The sequence below is a fragment of the Bipolaris sorokiniana genome, assembly GCF_000338995.1.
Source record: "Bipolaris sorokiniana ND90Pr unplaced genomic scaffold COCSAscaffold_3, whole genome shotgun sequence".
Taxonomy (NCBI): Eukaryota; Fungi; Ascomycota; class Dothideomycetes; order Pleosporales; family Pleosporaceae; genus Bipolaris; species Bipolaris sorokiniana.
The window spans coordinates 667,005-690,027 of record NW_006911897.1 but is presented as its reverse complement, the minus strand read 5'-3'; the positions used below and the strand labels follow the sequence as shown (position 1 = coordinate 690,027).

Sequence of the window (23,023 nt, the reverse complement as noted above, 5' to 3'; positions counted from 1 at the left end):
TTCAACAAAGCCCCATGCCCTCTCTCACCATACCCATCACGCAAATTATCCCGAAAAAAAAACTCGCTCCTTTCAATTTCCTTTTTTTTCTTCAATTTCCACTCCAAAACAATCATAATTGTAATAACAAGAATAAGTCGTGACGACCTCGACTTTGCCAACATCCATGTCTCTTGCCCCCAGCGCTATCCCGCGGACAGCCCCACCTTGCTCAAACGGTATTAGTTCGCACCTCGCTTCATTCCGGCCGCCTGCTGCGCTGCTGCTGGCTGCGCCTACTCGTCACACAACCACCCACCCAACCCCACGCTATACCTAGCCTGTGAGGAAAAAAACACAGGGCAAGGGCCTTGATTCTTTTGCACTGCACCGGGGAACAAAACTTGGAGAAGACGAGAAAAAAAAGCATAAAATCTAATATCTAAAGAATGAAGGAAAACGCGCTTGCTTCGTTAGAACAACAATGACAGGAACAAGTATGAGAGACAAAACGTTGTATTTACCACATTCCATATACAACAACGTCGTCAAGTAAGATCTGTCCCATCAGAATGTGCCCCCGTCACACCCACGGCAAAGTCCTCTCGGATCCTCGCCAGCGCACTCATTTCTTCCCCATCATGCACCTCGTCTTCCACATCGTCCTCGCCGTCGCTATCTCTACTCCTCGCACCATCGCTGTTACTGCCACTGCTATTGACAAGCTCACCTGCTTCCTCGTCATTGTCTGACTCGTCATCGCTATCATCGTCCATCTTGCTGCTATTGCGCGGGTCCCGGCCGAGTTCCGGCTTCAACTTGCGCTCAAAGTCCTGAGCGTGGGCATCGCGGAAAATATCGCCAACATGTGTGAATGCGCGCTGCAAGGGCGAGGGGCGGAATTCGTCTTGGACACCACGGCGCTTGCGGGCAAACGCCTGCGGGTCATCTACTTCTGAGCCTGTAGCCGTAGCCGGGCGACGTAGACTGGCTTCAGTTGGCGTTGGTGGCTGTCCCTCGCCAGGCTGTTCTTCGTCAACTTGCGTTGGTGCACGAGGAATACCAGATGAGTGGTCTTCTTCCACTTCCGCAGACGAAGGAACATAGTATGGCAGAGGAACATCGCGGCTAGCACGGAACCGCCCGACGTTGGTACAGTGCTCGTTCTCTACACGGAACACTGACCACATGCCTCTTCGCAGTACCTCCAAAAGTGAAACCACAAACGACATCACTGCGGGATGTGAATTCTGGAGCGGCACAATCGTGTACAAGACCCAAATATTCCGCAGAATTGGATCAATGCACATGGCTGTGTAGTACCACCAGGCCTTCTTATACCCCAGCTCTTTCCGCAAAAAGGGGTACTTTGCACGAGGATCGCCAAGACTCCAATCATAGTAAATGTCCCAGAAACTCGTATAAATACCGTTGATGATTCCAAAGGTAATGTACGCAGCCTTGGTTGAGGTCCGGCTATCCATACGATGAATACTGAGCGTTGCATTGAACAAAATGGTGGCCGTATACTTTCCACCGTTCAACAGATGGGGAAATTTGTTACCAGTGTCCTTGTATCGTCGGAGGCACTGTAGCAATCTCCACACACCGGGAAGCGCAGAAAGAAAACCAGTGACGCGCAGATGAGACGAGTTGCATTGCGGCGGGTAGTTCCAGTCTTGTGCGTATAGGCAGAAGAACATGGCGATATTCTAGAAAAATCAGTAACATGTGGTCGAACAGGTTGCTTACAACTTACGCTCATGCTGTACGTCAAGGAACAAAACATATCACCCATGTAAAAGTCTCGCCATTCAACGGGATACACACCAGCAAGTATCAACCGCCACTAACAAGGTGTCAGCAAATCCATGTGCGATAAGATACACAAAGCTTACCAGTGAGTACAACAACCACATTCGAGTCCGAAAGTAAAATACCCGGAGGGGATTGAACAAAACAGCAATGGATATCCCAATAAGAATGACGGGATAGTACAGATACATGCGCTGTCCACCGACTTGATGGAAGTTGATTTGCATAAACAGTCCCAGCATGAACAAATACCAACAAGGAATCTACCACGAGTCAGCCTCGATCACAATCTATTTGCCCAATGCACAAACCTCTGCAAGTTGCCTCCAATCCAAATGGTGGCGGGTATCATATTCGAAGATAAAAACGTAATTGATCTTGTTCTCGTGCCAAACACGGCACGCCAGACAGAAGAGTAGCGTAAGGAAGTTGATAATGAAGTATCCGGCATAGATCTGACAACATTAGCGCGGCCAGGGACAAAAGTTCCCTTTCCTTCTCACCTGTAGTAAATAGCTCGTATCTACAGCTAATATGCTTGGGCTTGGGTCATACAAGTCGGCTATGCTGTTTGCCTTGATAATACCCTGGAGGGCCAGTATGGTACCTGCGGCCAGCAAAAGGCCGTTGCGGAAGGTATTGTCGGTATAGTCACCGGCACGTGCGGTCTTGACGCGCAGCTTGTTGACGGCAACCTTGTGGTTGCCCTTTTCAAAGTATCTTGCATATAGATCTTCGACTGTTCGAATGTGTCCCTCAATCACATCGCTGTTGACGAACCAGGCTTGGTTCACTTTCTCATTCATGTAGCGAGATGTTGGACGTGCATTCACAGTCTTATCGTACTTTTTGTTGATTTTGCGGAAGGCAGTGCGATTGAGCAAGGCGTAGGCTTTGAGCAATTCCAGTCCACGATAGTATTCCTGGAGCGCTATCTTGAGTTTCCGCTTGGCTGTCTTGTAAGGCACCTCTGGCAGTTCGGGGCGACGAGCAAAGTCACGGCGGCTGTCCGGATGATCTCTAGGTCGGAGCGCAGCTGGTGTCGTGAGTTGAGCAATGTTCTTGGTGCTCTTCCCGTACTTGCCCGCATTGATGGCTTCGAATGCAGCGTCGATAGGGCTCATGAGTGTATCCTTCAGCACGTTGCTGTTGACCCAGCTGTGCTGAACTTCCTCGCCTCGGCTGCTATCTTGACCTCCATTGAGGAGATGGTCATCTTCGTGTTTCTTGTGCATCTTGGCATTGATTTTGTCGGTTTGTCGTTGGATGATATCATCGATGCGGCGGTCTCTCATGATGTGAAGCTGGTCGCGCAGGACAGCCAGACGATCGGTGGCTTCATCTTCCTTTTGTTTGTAGAACCTCTCAATCTTGTCCAGCTCGCCGTCGAGGAAGTTGAAGAACTCAGCCTGACGGAAGTCGAAGTCACGATATGCTTCAAGCGGCACATCGCTTGGGCTAGCTGGAGGGGTCTTGTTGCTGGCGGAGAACAGGCGGCGTACTGAGGGTCGTGGGTGGGACGAATTGACAGGCCCCGGCGTCGAGTTCATGCGCTTGGGACTGAAGACGCTCTTGTACTTTGCGGGTAAGGAGTGGTGACTCTTTTGGGGTGCCCTCGTCTTGCCCACCTCGAAAGCGTTATCCGTCTCTGGCTCTGCGGGTGGCGGCAGCGTCACAGTCTTTGCCTTGGTAAGGGGTTCGCGGGAGAAGCCAACGTGGGGAGAGACATTCTCTGGGTCAAGGGCAGCGCCGGGCAGCTTCAAGGATGGCGGGGCTTTGCTCTTGCCCGTAAAGCCTTTTTGTGTACCATTGGGAGGGCTGGTAGCGGCGAAGCTGCCATAGCTACTGCCCAGGTAGGAGAGCTCGCGTCGTCCCTGGTTCAAGGGTTCTTCCTCGGGCGTGCGGCCGAGCTGACTGCCCTGACTGGCCTGGCCACCGTCCGTCCTCCGCTGCAAGCTGTTCCGGCTGCGCGTATTGGTAATAGCGAGCGCCCTCAGGTCTTCTGTATCTCGGGCATTGCCCTGGTGCGTGTGCTCCCGGTTCAGGTACGTGTACTTGGGCGCGGCGTCCAACGGCGACGGCAGTACACTAGCAACACCACGTCGGCGCAGTCGGGGGGTCGATTCCACATGGCGGAGGGCGCGGTCGATGGCCTTGAGCTTCTTTTTGCCCAGCTAGAGAAAATATCAGTCCATGGGCAATACTAATCGCGGGCTAACGGGCCCGATAACGGCAGCGCACCTTGTAATCCAAATACTTGAGCCTCCACTCCGGCACAAGATCGCGCTCGAGTTCCCTGTCACAGTCAGCAGCCGTGCGTGGCCATGCGCGCAGTTTTCTTGTCTCACTTTGCAAACTTCATGGCAGTTTTGTGGGCGCGTCAGTAGCGAAAAAACGACGAGTGACAGGCACGGCGCGTCCCTTCGTGATACATGTGCGGTCCGCTACCAGCCGGTAATAGCTAATAACTCAACACGTGGGCGAACCTATCGGCGCTCGTAGGCCAGCTGTTCATGTACGACGACCCAAAGGCTCAATGGCGCTGCGAGGGCGGCTGGCTGGCAAGCTGAGGGGAATCTCTCCTCGTCCTCGAACCCACGAATCACGCCCACCTTGGCGGTTGGCAAAAAGGGTCCGCACGTCATCATTCGTCAAATCACCGTCCCGGATCTTCAACCGTATCCGGTGGATTGGCATCTAGACTCAGGGCGTCTCAGACACCGCCAAAATTGGACATTGCTTCACAATCAACGAAAAAAAAGCATGAAAAACAAAAGCAAAGGTGCATGTAGAGTACATAAGCGTTCATAATAAGCGTAAGCTGCTAGTAGTCCCGTCTACCATCCGCGCCTCTCGAACCTCTCCGGCGCACGGTATTGGTTGGGGTCGTATTGGTCCGCTCCATGGTTATCAATGTAGTGCTCGTCGTACATGCGCTCAGCGTGCTCTTTCGCGTCGCGCTTTGCCTTCTCCTGGTCGAACCAGTCTGCTCCCTTGGTCTCGGCAAGCTTGTCGATCTGTAACTGTCAGTCTCTATATTGAGGCATAAAAAAATTGAGGCATAAAATACCTCAGCACCTGCAAAACCTGCAAGCAGTTCTTTGGCGAATTGATGTGATACCGGCTTGCCTGGTAGTAAAAATTAGCAACGGGTGCATAAACATAATGTGTTAGCCGTCACATACCCTCTTTGCGCTGGTGGTCTTCAAAAGCCTTGAAACCTGCAAAGGCTGCTCCTCCAGCAATCATCTCATGGCCCAAGCTGGACTTGTGTTCCTCAAAGTTTTCTTTCTCGTAGACCCTCTGGTAATTGTCCTCGTTCTTGTCTATGCTGCTTGTCAGCATCCTACTCCGCAGGGTTTTGCAAAGGTATGTTGGCAAACAACTCACCCCAGAAACCCATTGTGGCTGATAGATGCAAGTAATATATATGTAGATTGGTTATGATGGGATTCAATGTAGCTGTTGTGACAAAGTGGGAGACGGATGTGTAGGTCTGAAAGAGGTAGACCTGACCTGGCTTTATACTCGTCTTTGAGTACTATCTACACCATGTTTATCGCGGCCGCGTCAGCGCTAGATAGCTACCATCTGCGTAGGGATCTATTGAAACAGACAACGCCAGCTATAAGGGCCGATCGAGCCACTCGCCAAAGCATTCATCAGCCATACAGGGTCCATTTGTGGCTCAGTTAGCCAGCCGTCTGCGGGGTCTTCAACGCCCCTTGACATCATTCGACCACACGTTGTGCCGGTTCCGATGTGTAACACGGTCTGATAGTATGGAGCATGGCTGAACGTGGTATAGATGCGTGCGTAATGCAGCGAGCCGTGGACTCCGGAGCGCGGGATTAATGGGCCGGCGAAATAAGCTTCCTTGGTATAGCTTAGCCTCTGGGTTATGCAACTGCAATCCTGCCACTTGGGCGGGGAACTCTGAGACGAGCTGGATTCATGCCTTCAGAACTCACCAGCAGCAACTCACGATATCAAAACGCCATCTCTAACAAAATCCGTTGCCATTAGAGAGCGAAATGGGGATGTTCCAAGGATTGAGAAAGAAAGCTTGGCTGTTTAGTCGGTGAAGATCTCCCGGCTCAGGCGATCGTTGTCTTGCCTCGAACCCCGCGATCATCCGCCCCCTCAAAGAGCTCAGCCTCACAACCTACCGTAACTTGCGACAACATGCCGGGCCGCCTCCCTGAAACAACAGACTTCCCTTCATCGGCGGTTTTAACCGTCACACCGCGTATGCCGAGGTCTGCCAGTACCTCCTGTGTCTCTGCTAACTAGCCCAGCGCCTTCCTCGCAACCGACCAACGTCTTGATCCTTCTGCACGGCCTCGGAGACACGCATGAGCCTTTCACCAAGCTCGGACAGCAGTTGAACCTGCCGGAGACAGCATGTATCGCAGTACAAGCCCCCAACCCGGTGCCGTTCGATCTTGGTGGGATGAACTGGGGTGAAGACATGATTTTTGACTCGAGCACCGGCGAAATGGACATGGACACAGGTCTACAGAAATCGGTGCAGCTGGTGCTAGACGATGTCATTCGCAAAGGACTCATCGAAAAGTGTGGCTACAAAGCGCGCGAGATCATGATATTTGGGTTTGCACAAGGTGGCATGGTCGGGCTACAGGTTGCCGCCGAGCTCTATGGCGAAGAGCTCAGCGGGGTAATCAGCGTTGGCGGTCCACTGTCACAATCTGTACCGCTCAAAGCGCTGCAAAACAAGAGCAAGACTCCGGTATTGGTCTGCAAGGCGAACAAAAAATCGGCAATTACCGACAGTGCAGTCTCCAAGCTCAAAGATGCTTTTGAGTACGTCGAAATCGCAGAGTGGAAGAAGAGCGGCGACGGTATGCCGAGCAACCGTGAAGAGATGCTGCCCATTATGCAGTTCTTTGCCCGGCGCCTCCGAAGCACCAAAGGCGTACCCGCTGGAAGCGTCGAACTTAGCTAGGTACTGGGCCTGGAAGCGACGAAGAAGCAGCAGAATGAGCACAAGACGGGGGCGCAGCCATGTACGTATGTCGACTCATCGCAACGTCAACAACGTCAGCAAGCAACCTTTCCAAGCGCTGGGTAGGTAGCAAAGAAAGGTCTGTGGGGCCATTGGGTCTCGGGAGATTAGGCTTGGAAGTGGGCAATATCAATAAAGATTGAAATGGAAATGCTAAAGCTCAGTGTTGTATTATTGACACCGCTTCTGGCGTTTGGTGGAGACTGTTCTTTCCAATCCCCGTTGGGCACGTGTAGAGGTGCAATGTGGCCCAAGCTCGTCATACGTCATGCTCTAGTGCCATCTGCTCGTCCCTCCACTCTTCTTGTAGCATCTGCACGTCTCACCGCTACGCACCAACATGGCAGTGCCGAGGAATTCACTACGAGCTTTCCTCACGCACGCGAGAGGCGCACTTCGCGATGCTATTGATTGCAGTCAGAAGATCACGTTTGTGATTGGCAATGAATCGGCCGGTGAGCATGACTCCCCGCTGCGCCCAAGGGCGTTTCCCGTACTCATGCAATCCAGACCTTGATTCCATGTCAAGCTCGATTCTCTACGCATACCTTCGGTCCATGTCGCCGCAGAAGAAGGCGTTTAGTTCAGTCTACGTGCCAATCACAAATATTCCAGCTGCCGATATCCAGTTGCGACCGGAGTATCTTGCCGTTTTCAAGCACGCTAACATCGAGTCCAAGCATTTGATTACACTGGATGATCTTCCTGCATTGTCAGATATCCGGTCCAAACTCGCACCCGAGAATACACGGTGGATTCTTGTAGACCACAATGCTCTCCAGGGCCAGCTGGGCGACATCTATGCTGACCGCGTGGCCGGCGTTGTTGACCACCATGATGACGAAGGCAAGGTGCCAGCAGACACGGGTGAAGAAGGTCGAATTATTGAAAAAAGCGGCAGTTGCACTAGTCTTGTAGCCAATTATTGCCGCCCGGCGTGGGATGTCCTCTCTGAATCGTCGATGTCTTCTGGGGCATCCCATGGACAAGATGACAGCTTGTCAAACGACGCGGCCTTTGTCCAGCAGTGGGACGCGGATATAGCCCAGCTGGGGCTGGCTAGTATCCTCATTGACACGGCCAATCTCCAGGATGCGAGCAAAACGACCGAGCACGACCGTGAAGCAGTCGGGTACCTCGAAGCCAAGATTATGCTTTGCCCCCGATTGGCTGCAAGCTTCGATCGGACTAGGTTTTATGAGGAGATTGATGCAGCAAAGAAGGACATTGGTAGCCTACAGCTGCAAGACATATTGCGGAAGGATTACAAGCAGTGGGATGAGGCGCAGAGACTGGGCATTAGCTCTGTTGTCAAGTGCATCGGGTTTTTGGAGAAGAAGGCTGGCGATGAAGGCAATGCGTCACCACGCGAAGCGTTGTTGCAAGCGATCAAGAAGTTTGCAAAGGATCGTGAGCTGGGTGTGTTCTGTCTGATGACGACGTCGACGTCTGCGAGCGGGCAGTTTGAGAGAGAGCTTCTTTTGTGGGCTTTCGACGAAGCAGGAGTATCAGCTGCCAAAGCCTTTGCCGCAAATGCACGGGAGGAGCTGGGTCTGGAAGACTGGCAGGGTTACAGCGACCTGGACAGTGGAAGCGAGTGGAGAAAAGTTTGGTGGCAAAGACAAGTACAGCACAGCCGGAAACGTGTCGCGCCGTTGCTCAGGGAAGCCATGACATGACTATGGTCGGCGGGTAGCAAGCTGTAGTGGGGAGAGTTAGACTGGTAGACGTATGGGGAGGGCACATGGCAGGGTAGCAAACGGTATTTTGGGCAAAGCGCTACGCCGAGAGGCCGGAAGGGGAATGGATGGGATTGGTATGTTTGCATGTGTTTTGCATTGTATGTATGTAAGTTTGGGATAGTGTGGTGTTTAGTCGTTACATGTACATCGAAGGGTGCATAGCAACGGTTGGGCAGTGCGAGGAGCGTGTTGCTTGGGCTGAGGTTGGGTAAGTGGGGTGGGGGTGTGGTTGTGTTTGGGTGGTTACTAAGTAAGAAGCGGTCTGCCTACAACGGGGCTAGCGGTGGTCGCGGGGTATTCTCTCGCACGCGACCGGCAGATGGGATAGTAGTGTAAGTCGAGGATGTGCAAGTGCAGGCATCCCGACGGCAACGGTTCAGCCGAGTGGATGCAGATGGGCACGCACAGAGACAGTACAAAGATAGATGGACACGTTATCATGGCGTAATCTGGCGGTGGCAGGCGAGGGAGGCGGCGAGTAGCAGGTCAGGTGCAAGTGCATGAGTGCAGCAAAGGCGCAAAAGGAACGCGTTTGGGCGACAGAGACTGCACGGCATGCGGCACGCCGATGCGGCTCATTGGACGGGCATGGCAAAGGGCATTACAGAGCAGCGGCGGTTTGGAGACGGGGGCAGCCAGCAGCGACTAGGGCTGCACTGCAAGATGAAGTGGGAAGACGTGCGGTTCACAGCAGGGCGACGCAATGGTTTTGGCGTGCAGCAAGTTGCATGGGCCTTGTTGACAGCATGCGCAGCGCTTGATGTGCTGGCAGCGCAGGGGCAGAAGACGACTCCACCCGGCCGCCGTCAAGTTACGAGGGCGACAAGCGGAGCGAAGGCGTGATTTGCTGCTGGCTGCTAGCGGCGCAAAAAAGGTGCAGATGTAAGTATGGGCGAGGGGAGGCATGTTTGAGAGTGCATAGGGTGCGAGGGCGTGGATGGATGGATGAGTGGGTGTTGTGGTAGTGGTGGCAGCAGTGGCAGCAGTGGCAGCAGTAGCAGCAATAGCAACAACACCACCACCACCACCCACCCACCCACAGCCAAGCATTACTACATACTCGGGGAGAATAGCGACTCGTCGACTGGCGAGAGGGTGGCGATGGTAGGCGTGCGCTGTCTTTGGAGCGAGGATGAGTGGCAGCGGGGATGGCCTGGCCGGGAACGTGTGGGCGGAGGAGCAGAGGGGGTCCCTTTGCAGCTGAGGCATTTGGGCTCGGGGGATGTGATTGGCGAGCGGGCGATGTGCTGGTCGTGGCAGGGCTGCAAGTCATCGCCGTGGTCGCCTGGCCCGGCGTGGACAGTAGTGTAGAGGGAGAGAGGGAGCAACCAAGGCGGTCTGCAGTCTGCCCTCTCCTCTTGGCCGTTGAGCGTGCACACACACAGGGACTCGACCCCCGCCGCCCAATCACACCCCGCCCGCCTCGCTACGGCCCCCATGGCCGCCAAAAGAGTCAAAGACGCGCCAACGCACACGTCGAGGCCGTCGCCAGCTGCGCCCAAAGCAGCTCCTCCTCTCCCAATACCATAGCTACATCTGGCCATGCTGTAGCCCATTGCTGCTACTCCATCCTCCGTCAGAGCTGCTCCGCTCCCCCCCATCATCGGGCTGACACGCCGCCACGGCGAATGGCGACATGATGCGACGAACCCAACTCACGGCCTCGCCCCCGGCGCAGGCGTCAAACACCCCTCTACGTATGTTCCTCTTTCCCGTGCCCCTCTTGACCCTCTCTGTCCCTCTCTTTATCCCTCCGTGCCTCTGTCTGGCTGTGTCCGTGTGCCCGTGTGCCTGGCCCCGTCGCTGGTCCCTCGTATCAATGCGCTCTGTACGATGAGCTGGCACTACGACCGACTCTGACCTCACTCGCAGCCGTGTCGCCCACCGTCACCCACTTCTCCTCGAGGAGCCACACGCCCTCGCACCATACTTCTCAAGCAGACGACCCGCCTGCTGAGGCTCCCCCCCGGTCGCCCTCACCTCGCCCTTCCAAACAATCCACGGCGACCATGGGCAGTCGACCTGGCGCGTCCCTCGACGCCGCTAGCAACGACCGCCATGGCCTCTCCACCCTCATTCACCAAAGGCCCCAGATGGCCGCTTCCATGTCTGCTCCCGCCGGCCGCTTGCCTCGACTGCTTCCCGCCGACCTTTCCTCGTACACCGACTCGTACCTGCCCACCGCAGCCATACCCCCCTCCGCCACTTCCCTCGCTGAACTCGCCCACCTGATCCGCCTCCAGGGCTACCAGGAGCAGCGCAAGGCTCATTCCAGAGTCCGCCTGCACAGATGGCTCGTCTCCAGCGCCCTCTCCGCACGTCTGGTACACTGCGGCGAGCTGGCATACCGCACCCTCGTGGACAACTTTAGGTCGGACGACAAAAAGGCTTTTGCCTCGCTATACAGTGCTCTCAACGACGTCCGTAACTCGTGTGACGCCACACGCCAGTATGCCCTGCTGGAGCCAGACCTGGAGTTTGGAAAGTCAAAGACCACCAAGTCGGACAAGTCCCTCTCGGCCTCGACTTTCCTCAACGATGTTCCCTCGAAGATCCTGGATGATCTTCTAGATTTCATTTCTGAAATTCGTACAAACCCCGAATTTCTTGCTTCTCGCATTTCCAGCCTCTCACAGCAAGAGCTGGCTGCTCTTACCTCGTTCCGCCAGGCCATGGACCCTATTGATTCAGTCATGGCCATTCAGGCCCGCGGTAGAAACCTAGGCTCCCAAAAGGCCCAACAGCAAGGCGGCAATCCTATCGAACGGCTCCTATCCTTCCAGCGCCACGATCCACTCTCCGCGCTTGTTTACACCATTTTTGCAAACTCGTCTGGCCCTGATTCTGCAGAGGACCTCCGCCGTACCGACGTTTGGGCCACCGTCTGCGCCAAACTAATCAAGGATACTAAGATTAGCCACAACTTCATCAGGACCATTCTGGACGTCTGGGCAGGCATGCGCGAATGGCCTGGAAAGGCCAACCTGGAGCTCTACCTCATGCAAACCCTCCAGGACGGTCAGTTCCTCCTTGAGAAAGCCGAGGAATCAGGTGTACGGGCTGGAGCACAACCAGTGCCTCGCAGCACCAAGGATACCATTGCTGCAGACGAGTTCTTTGACAAGGCTGTTAAGCGTTTGTTTGAAGTCGTCGATGACGAGCCCAGTGCTGGTGGCATCCCAGAGGGCGTCTTGGAAATCGGAAACGCCATCCTTCGCAAGTTGAACGAGGAGAACGAAAGAGGAGCCCGCAAAGCATCGCAGAACTTTTTTGTTTCACGATGGTTGTTTTCTTCCTTCCTTTTGAACGCAATCATCCACCCCGAGGTAAGTTCTCCCTTCTTCGGCATTGCCCGTTACAACACTAACATCTGACAGACACACGGCATCATGATTGGTCACCACATCAGTGAACATGCCCGTCAGAAGATTCTCAAGGAAATTGCCATTCGAGCCCAGAAGCAGGTGCTCGACATGACATACAACTGGTACGGCTTCCTAGCAAATCATTCAGCAAGCATGTTACTAACTCTACGTGTAGGAAGCAACAGATACCTGTCCTTCCGGAAATCCGCACCCACATTGAGAGCATTCTGGCTCGTTTCAAACACACAAAAACACCTTCCAAGCCCATCTTACTCCCTGCCAAGGCAATCACCTCGCCCAGGGAGACGGTCGAAGTGCAACCCTTCATTGTCCTCTCTCCGGCTGACATCATCACGCTGGTCAATGCGCTCTTCCCGGAGCGTCGCCCCTCATCGAGCCACATGGACAACGACAGCCAGCGCCGTGCTGGTCTAGCATCATCCGCTTCTTCAATCTCTGGCATGTCTGTTCCATTCCGCAATGCTGCCGCGTCGATGACCGACGCAAGCTCCATTCTCAGTGCTAGTGCTTCGTCCATGACAAGCGATCAGACCTCGCGCGAGCCACTTCTGGACAACAACTCGACGCCAGTTGAACAACAAACTGACTCCAAACCAGCCCCAACAGAGCTCTATGGAAAGCGTCTGCGCATGGCTTGCTCAGAAATGACTCGCATCCTCGGCGCTGAAGCTACATCCGGCTCATGCCATCCATGTGCTGAGCGATGGGCTGTCTTGTACATCTCCGCTGATGGCAAGCAGCTCAAGCCACGCATGCGCAAAGATTTCGATGACGAAGAAGAGCATGATGACGACTCCCCAGACAGCGACAGCAGCGACGATGAGGGTACTACGGATAGATTCGATCTCGGCCACGATTATCACCAACTTAAGGAGGCGATTGTCAAGCTTGTGGAAGATTACGAAATCCCCAAAACACTGGCTCCGGATAGCGAATCAAAGAATTTCAGCAACCGCATGACGACACGCAGAAGCGCCCGTGGACGCGGCCCGATCCGCAACATTAGCGAGAATCTTGGATCTCGCAATCCATACAACTCAAACCAGAGCCACAGCCAACTCACAAACATGATTGCAAGCCAGAGAAGCGGTTCGTCACGCCGTTCTCCCCAGATTCCCAGGAGTCACAGCAACCCACAAGTTGGCGAGAAGCAAGAGAACAGCTCGGTGCTCGTTACAATGTTGGAGACAGCCATGTACCAATGTCAGGCGCGGTCCGATTTCGTCAATGCGCACATGTACTACAAGACTCTCCAGAGTCTACGAAGACTCAGTTCTCCAACCCTGGTCAAGAACGGATACGCAGCTCTTCTCAATTACTTTTCTCGTGGTCCCAGAGATTTGCTCAGCAAAGCAGCCAACGCCATTGAAGAGTTTGAAGCATGGTTTGTGTGGCTCAAGCAGTCTCAGGAAAGGTCCGACAACATGGTCGACGAGATGATGCTCACTTTCAAGAACCTGAGAGACAAGATGTGGTACATTACCGATGTCCGCACTTCCAAGCCATATGAAGACGCCAAGAATGTGGCTCTTGCCCTCAAGATCATGGACCAGCAATCCAAGACGCTCAACGCCAAAGGCCCATCCGGATCTCGATCCCGCAACGCCAATAGCTTTTTGCGACAAAATGAAGCTCAACTGGTTGACCTCATGGCGGCTTCACAGGATTTTGGTGGTCCGAACAAGCTCTCAGACGAGCAGTCGGAGATTACCCTAAAGTGGCTCATGCAGTACGGTGTTGAGAACTTTTGCAAGGGCGAGGAGCGGATACACCGCTTCTGTCTTGAAGTCGACAAATGTGTCACTAAGGTTATTGGTGAGGGTCTATTGGACGGTCCAGTACTTTGGGCCAGCGATTTGTACAAACGCGACCAACAGATCCTTGAGAGCGGGCGGCAAAAAGGTGATCTCTTCCTGACTGGCGTCGGCACCCTCTCTATCGCGGGTGACGAAGAGTACGAAACCCATGGTCGGGCTGGGTCGCGCAACAACGACTTTTCTCAACGCCCGAGTCACGGCAGTCTGCGTTCGGCCGCCAACGGCAACCGTCCGTCGATCTTGGAACAAAACCCCTGGAGCAGGAATCCTACGGAGTCGTCTGACTACTTTGGCGCATCGTCACCAGTCTTGGCTATCGACCCAATGGCTACCTTTTGGTCGCCATTCCAGACACAAGCGCAATCACCGACAAACGCAACGAGCATTCGCCCACGAACTGCCTCTTCTTCCAAGGGCACTGTCATGCTGAAGCAGTCGGCCACAGTCAATGAGGACAAGCGTCGCTTCATGCTCGACTTGAAGCAGACCCTCACTGGCCTTCTGTTGAGTGATCTCGGAATGATGGTGTTTGCGAACGGCAGTGAGACCGATTCATGGTTCGGTGGTGATTTGCTTGACGACTGTATCGAGCGCCGAGACGAAGAGGAGCGCCGACGCAAGAACAAGCTGGCCAAGAAGAAGAGCACAAAGAACATCCGAAGGCAGACTATTGACCAACGAAACTTGCCGTTGGAAGCGCTTGGCCGGACAGAGCGCAGCTCAGCTGCACCTCCTGTTGCAACCTTGCAGCATGCCGCAGCTGCCGATGCCCATCAGTCAGCTGGAGAGCATTCGTCGACTTCCAGCGATGCCACCTCACGATCGTCTGGCAATGCCACTGCAAAGAAAGCCGGACTATTGGAGTTCCCATACAACGTTGCCTTTCAACGACTCCTAAGTAGGTTCCAGACGCACCCCAACCCTTTCTCCAAGTTGCATGCGTTGTATGAATTGGAGCTTCTCATCATCGCTTCGTTGTCTTCTCGAACTGGTCGATCCTATAATAATAACAACAATAACAACAACAACATCCGCCGCGACACACTTCCTCCTGTTCCCCAATCACCCACTCTTGGTGCCATGCCAGAACTTAGCTCTCGTGAGCCAGCCACCCAGACTTCGCGCGCACACAACCTGGAAGAGGCAATTGCAAACTGCGAAGAGCGTCGTTCTCAAAGCATGAACGTAGATCGCGTAAGCAATGCGTCGCCGCTACCTCGCAACGGCGCTCGCTCTCCAGTCGGACCGCCAAGCACAGACATGATTGTCGAGGTCATTCAAGGACTCTTGCGAGACTCCAACATTCGCCCCAAGACTCTTTTCAGAGACTTGCAGTTCATCGCATCCTTTGTACCAGCGCAGATGCTCGATAAGACTGCGCGTGGTAAAGCATTCTGGGACGTCGGTCTTGCAGCCCTCGGCTTGAAGCAAGACGTCTGCCGCATCATGGTCGAGCTCGTAGATGAAGTCATCACCCAGAACTCGAAACGCGATGCAGGCAAGGCAAACAGCAGCAGCATGACCGAAAAGGTCGGCGCATCATCGTCAGCCCTAGGTGACGAACCAATGTCCAAGTACACCATGGAAGATGCAGGACGCATGCTTCTCATCACTGCCAAGGAAGGCGATTCAGTTGCCGAGCGCGAACTCGCCATCTTCTACCTCACCTCCCCTGAACTCATCCACCGCACCGTGCTGCCACTTACTAAGCCCAGCGAGGTGTTCAAGACTGAGCTTCTGAATCGCGAGAAACGAGCCTCGCAGGATCCTGCACGCAGCGATCCCATGACCATGTGCGTTGCGCAACACTGGATGGAGCAGTCCATGAAGGGTGGCGACCAGCTTGCTGCCAAGTACCTGCGCCAGCGAAGCGAGCTGGAGAACATCAACCCAACCAGGGCATAGTATGTCTTTTTGCGCATTTGGTGTTCGACTTCTGCATTGATACCCCCGCGTTCCAACCGTTAACTTGAGTATTTTCGCGTGTTGCGCACACGTAGTTCACGGCCCAGATGATGGATGGTCAGTTTATGCATAGCGAGGGAGTTTCTTAAGTTTGTTATCCCCTGCTTTTTTCATTCTTCTTCTTCATTCAGATTTCTAGCAAGCATGATTCCCCCCATACTGTTACCTTTTAAAGCCACTTGAGATGAACTTTTACGTATTTTTCTTTTCCCGTCTGACCCCCCCATCTTCTTACATTTATACTGGCGCAACGCGACGGGAGCGTCGAGGACACATGATGCTCTGTGTGTGTGTAGAAATTTAGGAATTGGATGTACGTCCAACGGTAACGCGAACATGGATGGTAGGCTAAGTGTGGATTCAACGACCAGTGAAATGATTTTCTTATTTCAAAGATATCCACAAACGAAATGACATGTATGGGAAAAATGACGGGGCAGGTAAAGCCAATGATGTAGTAAGCCACGAATTTCCTTGTTTTCTTTTCTTATTTCTACTTTCTTTCCTTCATTCCTTTTTTTTAATTTCGAGACACAAAGAAGACAGTACAAAGTTGAAATTAGGGTGGTATACGTGTCCATTTTGTATGAAATGCTGGGTATTGGTAAATATATTGCGATAGACGACCCTCCGTCCCCCCTCTTTGTTCTTTGGTAAATTTGACTATGAATGAATAGGTTTAAACTGGAGTGCTTTTGAAGTTTTGTTTGTTCAGAATAGTGAAGTATGGTGTGTGTCAATTGTATACTTGCAACTCTCAGCATCGGAACTTGGAGATGAGAAGAAGTGTTTGACAGGCATCATGCTGCAAAGCGTAGTTGAGAGACTCTGTTGAAGCGATCAGGGTTAATTCAGGCTTGGTTAATACGTTCATACTTCATGTACACATATTTTGGCTAAAAACACTTTTTTTTGTATCATCAATATGCAATCATTTATACAACTCGAGTACACTAATTCAGATAAATTAGAGTACTATACACACACCCTTTGAATTTAGCTGTGAGCCTCAAATATCGCGCCATGAGCTCGGCAAAGCAGTAATCGAGTCTTCACCGTCGTCATCTTCGGCATAGGCCTGATATCGTTGTAGCGTCCTTGGTTGCCTTGTAGCCGCACAACGTGGGAGTCTGATAGTCGATGCAGCGTACTGGGATGGAAGTGGCTGAGTTTGCAAAGCGGGTGGAATCTGGCTGTGCTGGGAAGACGACGATTGCTTTTTGTCATTGATACCCTTAATCGCGCTGACCAGTGTTTCTGCCTGGTGCAGCAAGTCTCCAAAGCGAGGAGCTACTGCCAGTGTCTGTTCAACAGCTTCCTCATGGTCGTCGCTAGAGGAGGCGCAGGAAGACTGTGCAAGTTCCCCAAGTCCTGATGCTAGCGCAACAAGTCGCTCTACATCGTCGCCATAGCAGTATCCATCCAACGACTCCGCATCGTCGTCCTCGCTCCGATCCGAAAGACTCTCAGACGCTGGCCTCTCCACCAAAAACAACTCCTCAACCTCCGCCTCCTCCCCCTCAACATACAACATAAACTCCCACCCTCCCCGCACCGTATTCCGTATCTTGGCCACCCCCTCCTTCAGCATCCCCACCTCATACCCCTCCAGCTCACCCCTGATAAACTCCCACTCCTGCCTATCTCGAAAACACGCCCCGTAAACCCACACACACACTTCTTCGCCGTTGCATCTCCACTCGACAACTTCATGTCCCTCCACCTTTTCCCTCCGATACGAAACTTCGTTTTCCATAAACCGGTAGGACCGCCGAACCGCATACCTTTCCTCCGCAGTTCTTCTCTGGAGTTTAAAGAGCCACCGCACAACCCACGCCACGACATGCACCCCGAATTCAAACTCCAGCGCTTCCCAGCACCACTCGAATCCTGTCACTCTATTCTCGCTATCGAAAATAGGGAAGCCGTGGCCTGAGTACCATGCTTTTTGCTCCACAGGCGTGAGTTGCTGCGACCGAGATAAGCGGAGGGATATGATGCGTCGTAGGCTGAGAATGTGGGCGAGAAGGGTTTGGTGGGATGTTATGGTGTGGGAGGAGAGGAGGGAGGTGAGGTAGGTACGGAGGTGGGTTAGTTCGGGGGTGCGTAGGGGCGAGAGGCGTGCGGGGAGGAGGGGGAGGGTGAAGTGTAGGGTTGCGCCGGTGGGGAAGGGGAGGGTGAAGGTGTTGGGGCGGGAGAGGAAGGAGTGGGTTGAGGGGGGTGGGGGGCGGGTGAGGAGAGACATTTTCATATGTAGTTTGGGGGTAATTTTGAGGGTCTGGGTTGTTGTGAGTGTGGTTTTTGGATATACTGGAGAGCTTTGGTGGTGTGTTGGGGATGCTGGAAGGCTGGGAATGGGGGCTTTATGTACTTGTGGTGGAGTTAGGAGTCATGGTAGGTGGTTTGAGGTTCTTCCATGAGGAAATATTCAAGGCACATGGCTGATTGCTGGCGGTTGGAGGGTAGGTAACTGAATAAACGGAGTGATTGAATGGATTGAGGACTCACTTGGATATCACATGAGGTTTATCGTGTTCAATATCAATAACTTACGTGACTATGACGTGTGCAGTGTCAGGTACACCTGCATGTGGCCCGTTTACTAACATGAGGATCTGTTCGAAAAATGAAACTACGTTTAAAAACTGGTAATATCAGCAGGCCGAGATTGTTGATCATTATGTGCCATCATCAGCATACATAATTCACATAGAATCGTCGACATATCAACCTCCCATGTGCTGATGGATGATCCGCCGTAGTCTCAGTGTTTATCCAGGACTTAAAACAATATGTTGTCTTTCTGCTATAAAGTACTAAAATCAAACTGGTCAACAGCAACTCAATACCGTCATCCACCAACGATTGTCGCAACACGAATTCAGAAAGGATGGATTTTTGATTTCAACAACAACCTACTATCTCCTACTTTTCATTCAATCGCTCAAACAGCCAACCTCTACTCACATTCCATCACTGATAACAAGACTACTGTCCACTAACCACCCTTGCTCCCTGCCTCTCCACGCAAAAGTAAAATTCAAACACATCATCAATCCTCTTCAGCGTCCTCTGCACCGCAGCCTCAAACTCCGCTTCCCTCTCCCCATGTCCACTTTTCAACCGCTCACCAAGCTGCCGCACGCAATTCGGGCCCAAATCCTCGAGATCCCCCCTTGGAATCGGATGCACAGCATGAATAGTCCGCTCCACACTCCCCCACTTCTCTGGAAACTGCAGCTTGGCGTAGGGATCGACATCGACTGTGGTCTTGGTATAGTGGGGTGAGGCTTTGGCGAGTTCGTCGGTGGTGTATGGACCCCACTTTATGACTAGATCTTCGAAGTCTTGGGGTACGTAGTCCCATTCTGTGGCTGCGTGGGCGGGGGCTGGGACTGGGTCGCGACGCATGGGGCCGAAGGGGATGCTGCGGCACGTGTGGTGGCCGTGGCGGCAAACGTGATGAGTGTGGCGGCAGGCATAATAGTTATGGTGAGGCATGGAAATTTTGATAGTTGATAATAGTGTGGAAGTTTTGAGAGGGTTGATGGAAAATTGAGCGTGGTGCTAGGGCTAGATGCTTTGGTATTTAATTGATTAAAGAAGATGTGTTTCTAGATGTTGGGAAGATTACTGAGCGGGAGTGCGCATTTTATAAGAAAGCCAAAGTTATCTCTTGTATTGTGGCGACTGCGAAGGTATAACTACTGTTTGGTAGAATCATCAGGAGTGTATTGTTGGTGATTCAATGAGTAAATGTTCATCGAGTCCGCACGTTGTACCTATATTTCGCAAGCCTGACATGCTGGCAAATACGTGTCGTAGAGATGCACCTGCCATCTTTCCTAGCCCCGTAATCTCTGTTGGTCTCTGTCAATTTTATAAGTTCCAGATAACGCAGTGATAACGTAGCCAAGATGGGGATAGACCCTGATCGCAGTGGTTCTGTTCGAAACTGCTGTCACAAATTATTTCACTACAGGGCACGCTATGTTTGGAAAGACAGATATACTTGAACTGAGTGAGGGAAAACAGCCATGCCCAATCAGCCCCAGCACAACACATTGGTGAAGATTATGTATTTAGCCCATGTTCTTTGAACTATAAGAGTGCTATTCAAGTTCAATGTGAAACCATTCGCCACCCTCTGCTGCCTCTCCGTCCATGATTCCGTCGATGTATGCCTCGCCAACGACCATGTATTTTGTACCTGTACGCCTAAGAATGAAGGGTGTCTGCGCTCCACTGACCAACACTATAAGATCACCCTCCTTGACACTCATGGAACTGATTCCTAAATGACCCTTTTTTGTGATGAGAGGCACCCTGCAGTCACTTATCCTTAAAATCTCACCCGACATCTGATGCATGTGCAATGGAAATTTCATGATCCTGTATTTGAAAATTTGCTCTATCAAACCATTTTGGAATTCGGGGAAACCGCCGTTCTCTGCGCAGCTTTGATACGCTTCTTCTAGTATGGTCAGAGCTTCAGGGAACTCGCATGCTCTTTGTAGCATGTTATTTTTTCCAATTCTCATACCTGCATGCGAGGCTCTGGCTGCGGTTTGCATGCGCTCCTTGACGTCCAAGTATGGTTTCTCGACATAGTATGCGAGTTGCAACATTACATCCAGCCATTCAACTGGGGATACGGCTCTGGGCATGGAGGGCAACCTGCTGACGTGACCCAGTTGAAGGACCTCATCAACTTGTTTGACGTATACCAGTAATTTCTCAAGCTTACAGTCTTTGCTTGGCAAAACGAAATTATGTTCCTTCTTCGAACCACAGGCGTTAAATGTGGGAAAGAGTCTGTCATCACCGACTAATTGCAGCATTGGCGGGTCTGGTTTAGACCAATCTGGTACCCAGGAAGGCAGACCATTTGGCCCCTCAATACCACAACAGATTGATAGAAGTGAGATATGACCTTTGCGTAGCATAGCAGTCATCGTAGTCGTGTATACCTCCTCTTTGGATTTAGTGTAATCCGGGAAGACTCCTAAGGCCTCTAAACTATCTTTGTCGTTTACAAGACCTAGGAGAGCAAATACTTTGTCTCGTGGATCAGTTGCTCCAAGAGGTTGCTGGACGCCGTTTCCGATATATGCAAAACTATTATAACTGTTCGTTCGAAGCATCAATAGCAACGAATAATCTTGTTGCTGATATATTTGGGACATTGATACCATCAGGTAGACCTTTGGAGACATAATCGTCAATAGTTCTTGTTGATAATCCGAGAATGACCGGTGTTGCATTGCTAACTTTGAAATTATGCCTGCAAAGGCATAAAACACTTTCAGGGCAGCGTGAAATCGTCGGCGGGATATTCGCTTCGCTCCGCAGACCATTCGAGCTTGTTCCGGCAAAGTTATTTCCTGCAAAACCCAGATTCGGCTCCACCATTGGCGTCGGAAGAGATGATCCAGATCAGACAATCGAAGCAGATAACGATGGGACTGAAAGCCACCCATAATATACAAGAGAATTTCGAATGCGTGTAAGGATATCGAGAGCCCGGCGGGATTGGAAGTGGACTCAGTAAGATCACCCTCGTGCGATGCGATCCCCAACATTACTTTCCACGCGGTCAAGCAGAGTGAGGTGTCTGTAGGAAGACCCAGTGATTCCGAAATCGAACCCAGTATATCTAGGTGCTCCAGAACAGCATCACTGTTGTGCGCTGACGGTCCAAGCCACGCTATCACTTCAGATGTCTGTCGATAGATGTCACCCATTAAAGCGACTTGCCACCCCTTTTCTTCATCATCCACCTGGTTGATGCATATTGCATCGATCCAGATAATGAAACTCTCTGATTCGACTATGCCGCTCAGTGCTTCGAATAGGTTCCGTGTCACTTCGAAAGTACATCCGTCGACTAGTATGCGCCTAGGGTCGCTCTTATCTCCCCAAACATATGACAAGGCCAGGTAGGGCGGATGTTTATCAAGACTAGTGTGAAATAGTCGACATGCGGGCTGGCAATTGTTCCGCCATTGAGTTTTTGGAAGTAGCTCTAGAAGTCTTATCTCGCGCCTTGATCGGTTCAGCTGCTGGTAGTGGAACGCGACTGTCATGATCGATCAAACTGAAAATCGCTTGGAAAGGGAGAACCAAATCTGCTTCTAGTATAGTGCAAAGGGATGTAGATAAACATATGATATTGTATTGTAGGTAAACGTGTTACACAGTAAGGCTGTATAGGCGTTGGGTGCCTAAAAGTGTGGGGCCTGTTCCTTCACCCCGCCAATCATCCCCAGGATTCTCAATATGCAAACTCTAACTTAATACCATCTACCAGCACGAATATTCCCTTCGTAGAAGGAACCTCAGGCTACCACGGATACCCACCAGAATTATGTATAAATTTGCCCACCTCTGCGTCCCTCTTTCCTTCCACAAGTTCCACGACACTATCAACCGTCTTCTCAGCACTTCGCGCACCAAACTCTTGCTTGTTGTACGGTCCGAGGTTAGATACTGTGAACCCAGGGTCATAGCAAAAGACCTTGATCTTCTTGTCTGTTCCCCCTATAGCCCCAGCGTCATCCTTGCCCGACTCCGGCTCTGTCGCATCGGTCTGCTTCACGCCGAGTCCAAACTCAACGTACAGGCATGCGGTCAGCATGTTGAAAGCCACCTTGCTTGCACGATACGGAATGCCTTGGATCTTGTACATTGGGCTTTCTGGGAAGAGTCGCCGACCAATACTTCCAGCACCAGAGGATATGTTGATGATCCTGGGGTTCTCGCTTCTCTTGAGAAGGGGTATGAGTGCTTTTGCGAGGAGCCACGGACCAGTGGCATTGATGTCGAAGGCTGCAGCCATCCTTTCGCGCTCTGTTGCCCCTTCTGGAAGCGCGACGGCGGCGTTATTGAAGAGAATGTCGAGTTTGCCATGCTTTTCTCGAATATGTGCAGCGGCTTGATTTATATGGTCGTCGCTTTGCACATCGAGGTGCATCAGCTCGGCGCTGCCGGGGAGGTTACGTGCTTGCAGATCTTGCAGGGCCGTAGAACCTCTGCTGATGTTGCGGGAACCCAGGAGGACGTGATAGGTGCCTTTTTGGAGAAGTTGATGTGCTATCTCGAAGCCAATTCCAGAATTCGCGCCGGTGATTAGGGCAATCTCTTTGGCAATAACGGATGTCATGGCGGTGGCTTCACTGGTGACTGCACTTATATCCAGGATGAATATTGAATATAGTGCAAGAGTACGGAAATGGTGTATCGAGACTCTTTTCGAACACGTCCTGCCAACGTAGCTTTATGTACATGTTGCGT

General features: G+C 52.1%; 9 protein-coding genes across 9 annotated transcripts; 3 read left to right on the top strand and 6 right to left on the bottom strand.

Moving 5' to 3' along the window:
- Positions 1-527: 527 nt before the first annotated feature.
- Positions 528-5,197, bottom strand: COCSADRAFT_23544 (uncharacterized protein; the record flags this gene model as incomplete). The annotated part of the gene is made up of 9 exons (XM_007698241.1): positions 528-1,691; positions 1,739-1,828; positions 2,106-2,249; positions 2,298-3,968; positions 4,036-4,150; positions 4,654-4,811; positions 4,865-4,923; positions 4,980-5,120; positions 5,185-5,197. 9 exons carry the CDS (start codon positions 5,195-5,197, stop codon positions 528-530), a joined length of 3,555 nt encoding a protein of 1,184 aa, XP_007696431.1.
- A 506-nt stretch (positions 5,198-5,703) lies between these two features.
- Positions 5,704-6,960, top strand: COCSADRAFT_284946 (uncharacterized protein). The gene is made up of 2 exons (XM_007698666.1): positions 5,704-6,043; positions 6,093-6,960. Exons 1-2 carry the CDS (start codon positions 5,980-5,982, stop codon positions 6,758-6,760), a joined length of 732 nt encoding a protein of 243 aa, XP_007696856.1. The 5' UTR covers positions 5,704-5,979; the 3' UTR covers positions 6,761-6,960.
- Positions 6,961-8,654, top strand: COCSADRAFT_284947 (uncharacterized protein). Its single transcript, XM_007698665.1, has 2 exons — positions 6,961-7,275; positions 7,331-8,654. Exons 1-2 carry the CDS (start codon positions 7,161-7,163, stop codon positions 8,497-8,499), a joined length of 1,284 nt encoding a protein of 427 aa, XP_007696855.1. The 5' UTR covers positions 6,961-7,160; the 3' UTR covers positions 8,500-8,654.
- Positions 8,655-9,009: 355 nt separating this feature from the next.
- On the bottom strand, positions 9,010-9,984 carry COCSADRAFT_284957 (uncharacterized protein). Its single transcript, XM_007698664.1, has one exon. It carries the CDS (start codon positions 9,769-9,771, stop codon positions 9,208-9,210), a length of 564 nt encoding a protein of 187 aa, XP_007696854.1. The 5' UTR covers positions 9,772-9,984; the 3' UTR covers positions 9,010-9,207.
- A 587-nt stretch (positions 9,985-10,571) lies between these two features.
- COCSADRAFT_157535 (uncharacterized protein) lies at positions 10,572-15,670 on the top strand (the record flags this gene model as incomplete). The annotated part of the gene is made up of 3 exons (XM_007698663.1): positions 10,572-11,888; positions 11,940-12,049; positions 12,103-15,670. 3 exons carry the CDS (start codon positions 10,572-10,574, stop codon positions 15,668-15,670), a joined length of 4,995 nt encoding a protein of 1,664 aa, XP_007696853.1.
- A 940-nt stretch (positions 15,671-16,610) lies between these two features.
- Positions 16,611-18,283, bottom strand: COCSADRAFT_351853 (uncharacterized protein). The gene has a single exon (XM_007698662.1). The coding sequence runs from the start codon at positions 17,979-17,981 to the stop codon at positions 16,740-16,742; it is 1,242 nt and encodes a 413-aa protein (XP_007696852.1). The 5' UTR covers positions 17,982-18,283; the 3' UTR covers positions 16,611-16,739.
- A 435-nt stretch (positions 18,284-18,718) lies between these two features.
- COCSADRAFT_81864 (uncharacterized protein) lies at positions 18,719-19,237 on the bottom strand (the record flags this gene model as incomplete). Its single annotated transcript, XM_007698661.1, has 1 exon — positions 18,719-19,237. A coding segment is annotated over one exon (519 nt), but the record flags the coding sequence as incomplete, so codon positions are not given.
- A 1,883-nt stretch (positions 19,238-21,120) lies between these two features.
- Positions 21,121-21,768, bottom strand: COCSADRAFT_48693 (uncharacterized protein; the record flags this gene model as incomplete). The annotated part of the gene is made up of 2 exons (XM_007698475.1): positions 21,121-21,195; positions 21,316-21,768. Coding segments are annotated over 2 exons (528 nt in total), but the record flags the coding sequence as incomplete, so codon positions are not given.
- Positions 21,769-21,909: 141 nt separating this feature from the next.
- COCSADRAFT_33979 (uncharacterized protein) lies at positions 21,910-22,994 on the bottom strand. Its single transcript, XM_007698322.1, has one exon. It carries the CDS (start codon positions 22,890-22,892, stop codon positions 22,074-22,076), a length of 819 nt encoding a protein of 272 aa, XP_007696512.1. The 5' UTR covers positions 22,893-22,994; the 3' UTR covers positions 21,910-22,073.
- Between the last annotated feature and the right edge of the window lie 29 nt (positions 22,995-23,023).